The sequence below is a fragment of the Oncorhynchus keta genome, unplaced genomic scaffold, assembly GCF_023373465.1.
Source record: "Oncorhynchus keta strain PuntledgeMale-10-30-2019 unplaced genomic scaffold, Oket_V2 Un_contig_9580_pilon_pilon, whole genome shotgun sequence".
In the NCBI taxonomy this organism is placed as follows: Eukaryota; Metazoa; Chordata; class Actinopteri; order Salmoniformes; family Salmonidae; genus Oncorhynchus; species Oncorhynchus keta.
Window position 1 is genome coordinate 698,142 of NW_026290602.1, and position 5,614 is coordinate 703,755.

Consider the following 5,614-nt stretch of genomic DNA (forward strand, 5'->3'; position numbering starts at 1 on the left):
CTGAATGACAAGTCATCCATGATATAAACAACCAGCCCATATGCTCCATCAAACTGAACCATCAGAACAGTAGTACATTAACATGGATCTGAATGACAAGTCATCCATGATATAAACAACCAGCCCATATGCTCCATCAAACTGAACCATCAGAACAGTAGAACATTAACATGGATCTGAATGACAAGTCATCCATGATATAAACAAGACATGAAGCAGACAACTCATGAATGTACCTTTTTTTTATTGGACTTATATAGAAATCATTTTTCTAAACAAAGTAGCACCGTTACTTAAGTTTTACTTTATCATGTAGAACTGTCAGAAAAATAAAACTCTCGATACATTTTCAAATCTTGTCTCTGCAAATATAACATTAGTATTTGACGCGAGGTTAAAGGCCCTTTATCATAAAATAAAATATACTTTGTTCTTAAACTTTGCTCAATAAAGTACATTTACACTCAAGTAACAGCACCTACATATACATAAACAAGTGGTAAACAAATGTAATAAAATAGAAATATTAAAACTATAGTGGTGCAACAGAAGTCTGTAAGTCCCACTGGAATCTAATTCATACAAATTTTTAGAAAGCATAAATGTTTTTTTGTTCTTTTTTGTTTGACTTACTAAGTTTTATACATTTCAACATTTCGTAATAATATAGAATAAAATATGCTTTATATTACTGAATAGAAAATATGCTGGGTGAAGCGATTTAAAAGACATTTTTTGCTGAACCTATAAAAACTCCATCCCAACAGAATACTGTCAAATGTAAATACACATCCTTGTGGTTCTTGTATTTCCTCCCACAGTCTGTGTGATATTCAAATAATACAGTGATCATTGCCATAAGGTCATACTAAAAAATAAAACATATTTGAACCCAGCTACAAAAAAAGTTCACTGAACTTAAATAAAAATATCTGTAAACATCTTTGCAATACGAAATATAATCTTTCAAGTCAAAAAAGAATAACATACTTCAATCTGTATTAACGTAATTAATATTACAACTTTTTCATCGACATGGAATATTTCCCCATTCTATACATATATAAGCAGGATATGTTGTTGTACTCCCTCACATGGTTGGCTGACCTTAAACTGCAGTATCTTCACCTTACAAGAACTTAAGAAGCCGATGTCCTGACAAACGTGTCTCCCTCCGACATTCAATCAGTGAAACAGGAAGGCTTTTCTCTGCTAACAGTCTGACCAAACGACTCTTAAGTACCTCAGTCCAAGACCTTTCTGCCTTTCTCCTAACTTCATAAATGTTGTGTACAATTCATTACTACGACTACTGATTACTATGCTGGAGTATTTTAAACATGCATTTGTAGATGTTGAAAATATCTTTCTCCCTCAAGCTACAGTAAGTTATAAACTATTCCGACGGAGCCCTGATGAGGGTTGTCTATCCCTGTTTTGGATACTGCAGCTTTCCTATACATACATATGTATATACACAAACATATATCCCCATACAATAGGATCCTTTCAAGCAGAACAAGAGTCTTGTTTTAGTTGTGGTTGTTGCTATCGTAGTCAAGACCCAGTCATCTTGGTAATATTGTCAGTCAAGAAAGACTTGGTCATCTTGGTAATCAATGTTCATCTTGGTAATAACATCATAGTCAGAGAGTCATAGAGACAACGTCTTATGAAAATATACGTATGGCCTGAGTGACCCCTGTGTGGCACACGGGGCATTTGGGCTCACTCCTCTGGCAGATGCGGTTGGCACACTCCATACAGAACAGGTTGTGGCCACAGGGCACCAGAGCTGCAATTACCTCGCTCTCAAAGCACAAGGAGCAGTCGCGGCTGCCCTTTCGGCTGGTGGAGGAGGAAGAGGAAGAAGAGGAGGCTGAGGAGTCGCAGGGCACCCCGGGGAGGTGGGGCCCGGGCAGAGAGGCCATGCCGTTGGAGCTGGGGTACCCGTGGAAGCACCGGGGGCCTCCTCCTGGGTCGCTGCGGACTCTCCGGGCCAGGGGGTGATCGGTGGGTCCTCCGGCGTGGTTGTTTTGGAGGGGTGGGGACAGGCGGGGCTGGGGGGTACAGCCGCCGTTCATCCTCCTCTGGCTCGTCGCCATCCCGTTGGCGTTCGTGGAAGCATTGGCTGATGGGTAGATGGCAGAGGAGGTGGAGGTAGGGGAGCTGGAGGATGAGGAGGAGGGAGTCATCCCCCGCTCGTACTGGGACCAGTGGAGGCCGGGCGGGGCCGGCGTGGGGTTGAACCCAGGCGAGGTGTCGCTGAAGGTCATGTCAGTGCAGTCGGGCGAGATGACGTCGCCACCATAGACAAAGCCATTCCCGTTGGTGTTGATGTTCAGGTTGTTGTTGTTGTTGTTGCCGTTGCTGGCGGTGTAGCTGAGCGATGGGGAGGGGGGGCTGTAGTCCGCCATGCGCGAGACGCTGTTGGTGCCGAAGTACGAGTCTGTGGACGCGCTGCCCAGGGAGGATGATGAGTCGTTGCGGTAGTTGGAGAAAGGTTTGCGTCCCGACGTGTTGGCAGCGCTCTGCGGGTTACTGGGCTTGGACCATAGGGTGGGGTGGCCATGAATGTCAAACCCGACGTCCGTGCCATTGGCATGGAAGTCGTTCTCATCCTGGAGCTCAATGAGGCCACCAGTCCGCATGGTGATGTGGGCCTCGATCTCCTCCCGAGCACGGTCCACGTTCTCAGGCATGCCCGTCACCTCGAACACGGGCTCCTTGTCCCGGCTGGGAGTCACGATGTAGGTGTGGGTTGTCTGCTGGATGCGCTTGATGGTGGCCCCCTTGGGACCCACGACCAGCCCAACAACCCTGTAAGGAACCCGGACTTGGATGGTGGTTTGGCCTGGTAGGTTGGGGGGTCCAGGGGCCGGGGTACCTCCTCCCGTTGTCCCGTTGATGCTTGTGTTCTTGTTCCGGGAGGCCCGGATCATGGAGAAGTGCTCAGCCGCAGAGATGATCTCTCTCCTTGCCATAGCGACGTCTTCCCTCCTCCCGGTCACCACGAACACCGGCTCCTCGCCACGCACGGGCGTCTTGATGTAGGTGTTGGTCTTGGCTCGTAGGGCTTTGATTTTGCACCCTGTGGTTACACAGGAAAAGGGGACAGTAAAGTGCATGTCAAAATGTTGAGGGACAAAAAGCATCATGTGACTGGGGTGGAAATGTGGTCGATGTGCTGCTTGAAACAGCAGGGATGTGTGAGTTTGTGTTTTTATTCTCAGCTATATCAAAGGCTAGAAAAACAATTCACCCTATTCTTATCTGGGATAAATTCAAACCACATGCTCTACTTCTATCATGTCCATATGCCAGATGAGGTCAAAAATAGCACAAGTAAATGGGTGGGGGGATGCGTGCAGAATCCATGATTTCCCCTTAGCACAGCAACATATGATAAGAGAAATGCAAAGGAAATATCCACTAACTGTCAAGATACATTTTATTTAATTAAAATGTATCTTGGGATTATACGAACATAGATAATTCTACTTGGTTGATTTAATTTCCGCGCATAATTGCATAAAGTTCTGTTCCAACCGCCTCCAGGTGTAACTATTGTATAATTAAAAATGGGGAACAGTTGAGGAAAGCAGCCGAGGATTGAAAAATCCCTGGCGTCGTGGGCTGAGGCAGAAGCCTATCTGGGACAAGAGTGTTATAACATGACAAAGGGAGTGAATCCCTTGTGGAAATATAACACTCCCCGTCAGAGCGCTGCCTGTCTATATGATCACTACCGTAGCAGACAAGCTATTCCTTCGCTTGCCTTTGTTTTGCCGAGGATAACAACTGACATATTGCAGTGGAAGGGAGGTGGAAACCCATATTCTGCACGTATGTGTAACAGCAAACTAACGCCCAGACTATACTAACCTACAGTCAGTCAGTGTAACATGGACTCTGGCCAGCTGCTGGCTATAGCTGCAAGATTGTATCCTAACAAAGAAACAGCGAAAAGCAAATACAGTAACCTCCTCACCTTGTCTGCCGACGATTTCAGCTACATGCTCCGAACTAGGCACGGGGACACATTCGGTCATATTGACACTCTTTTTCCGGCTAGACTCGTTGTCATATAGCCCGTTCTCGTCGTTGTCCAAGCCGAGCAAGGAGAGCTGGTCCAGGGCTAACTGCAGGGCTCTCTGGTCGTCCAGGGCGTTCTCCTGGTTGCTCCCATTCCTCTCCATCTCGGCGAACAGTGAGCTAGGCATCTTTGCGTTTTTGCAGTCTGGAGCAGTGAGCGCAGACAAAGAGGGAAAACACGGAAGCTGGGTAGGAAAAGGAGTGATGATGGGAAAATGGGGCACCCGACCGGTTTCAAGCCAATGGTGCAAATCAGTGCGCTTTTTTCTTTCTCCTCTCAGTTACAAAATCAGTGCAAGCAATCCGCCCTACCAGAAAGGGACCTATTTTCTTGTTGATGAGCCCGACTCCCGAAATGTGCCTTGAGAAGGGCACAGAAATGCCTATTCCACAGTTGTAGGTTGGCTTTGATGGAACGCCGGCGGTGGTAATATTCCTTCACAGAGCCCCTCCCAACTGGACTCACACACTCAGCTCTTTTCTGTTTCTGTCTGACTTGCTGCAGAGCCAGACAGCACTACTGGGGGATATGTGCGAATGACGTCACCCACCAGGGCAGGGTCGGTGCGGCGCTGCTTGGTGAATTTGCATAGCCGGAACCGATTGGACAGGCGCGGTGGATGGGAGGTCACAGAAGCGCTTCCCAAGTCCCTGAAAGAAATAGCCTGTACTCCCTCCTTTGTTGTCTCCCTACAAAGAAACGCAGTATTTTTTTGATAAGAAAAGAAATGCGTTTATATTCCGACTTCCTCATGAGGAGCTTTGGTGTTTATGCTTACTGTGTAATAAATAGTGGTCTCTTCCTGAGCGCCCGCATGTTTATTACAAGCGCATGTAAATAAATGAGGTCATGCGGTTATTATATCCCCATGTGGCTTTTCTTTGTGTGTCAAAAAGCGCATTTTCAATCAAAAAAGCTTTTGTCGGCTGATTGCATGCGTCGCTTTGTTATTTTTAAAATACATATGCAAACTACCCAATTTACACATAGGTCTATGCGTCAAAATGAGACTTAATCATTTAAAAAACCATAGCGCGTAATTGTATATAAAACATAAAACATGTAAATGGTTTACTTATAAGTGGTCAATGCTATGAGGCAAAAACTCAGACATTATATTACTATCATATGTCAAATGATAAGCTTTTTAAATCAATTTATAAAAACGTGTGTTGCAGGGCATGCCCAGACATGAGCTTTTTGTTTTGTTTTTCTCTGGCAAGACCCCTCTCTCTCTCCCCTCTCTCCTTCTCTGCAAATGTCGGCCAGCTCTTGGCATTGAAGCCTAACATGACTCATGACATATGTATTTAATGATCACTAACAATAACTGTAGCTGTAGAATGATTTTCGAAACATCCTCGCACTGAATTGGCACGCTCATCGTGACAGGCATTTGCCTCCGTGACATCAGTGTCTCTCTGCCTATTTGCTTGGGACTTGAAACCAACAGCTAGCAGGTAATTAATTGTTGCGTTCAAACACCACTCATTTCTGAGGATGTTTACACCAGTGAAG

At 45.6% G+C, this 5,614-nt stretch overlaps 1 protein-coding gene across 1 annotated transcript; it reads right to left on the minus strand.

Moving 5' to 3' along the window:
- Window positions 1–224: 224 nt before the first annotated feature.
- On the minus strand, window positions 225–4,800 carry mex3b (mex-3 RNA binding family member B). The gene is made up of 2 exons (XM_035767424.2): window positions 3,992–4,800; window positions 225–3,091 (listed from the first exon to the last, which is right to left on the minus strand). Exons 1-2 carry the CDS (start codon window positions 4,221–4,223, stop codon window positions 1,671–1,673), a joined length of 1,653 nt encoding a protein of 550 aa, XP_035623317.1. The 5' UTR covers window positions 4,224–4,800; the 3' UTR covers window positions 225–1,670.
- Window positions 4,801–5,614: the final 814 nt, after the last annotated feature.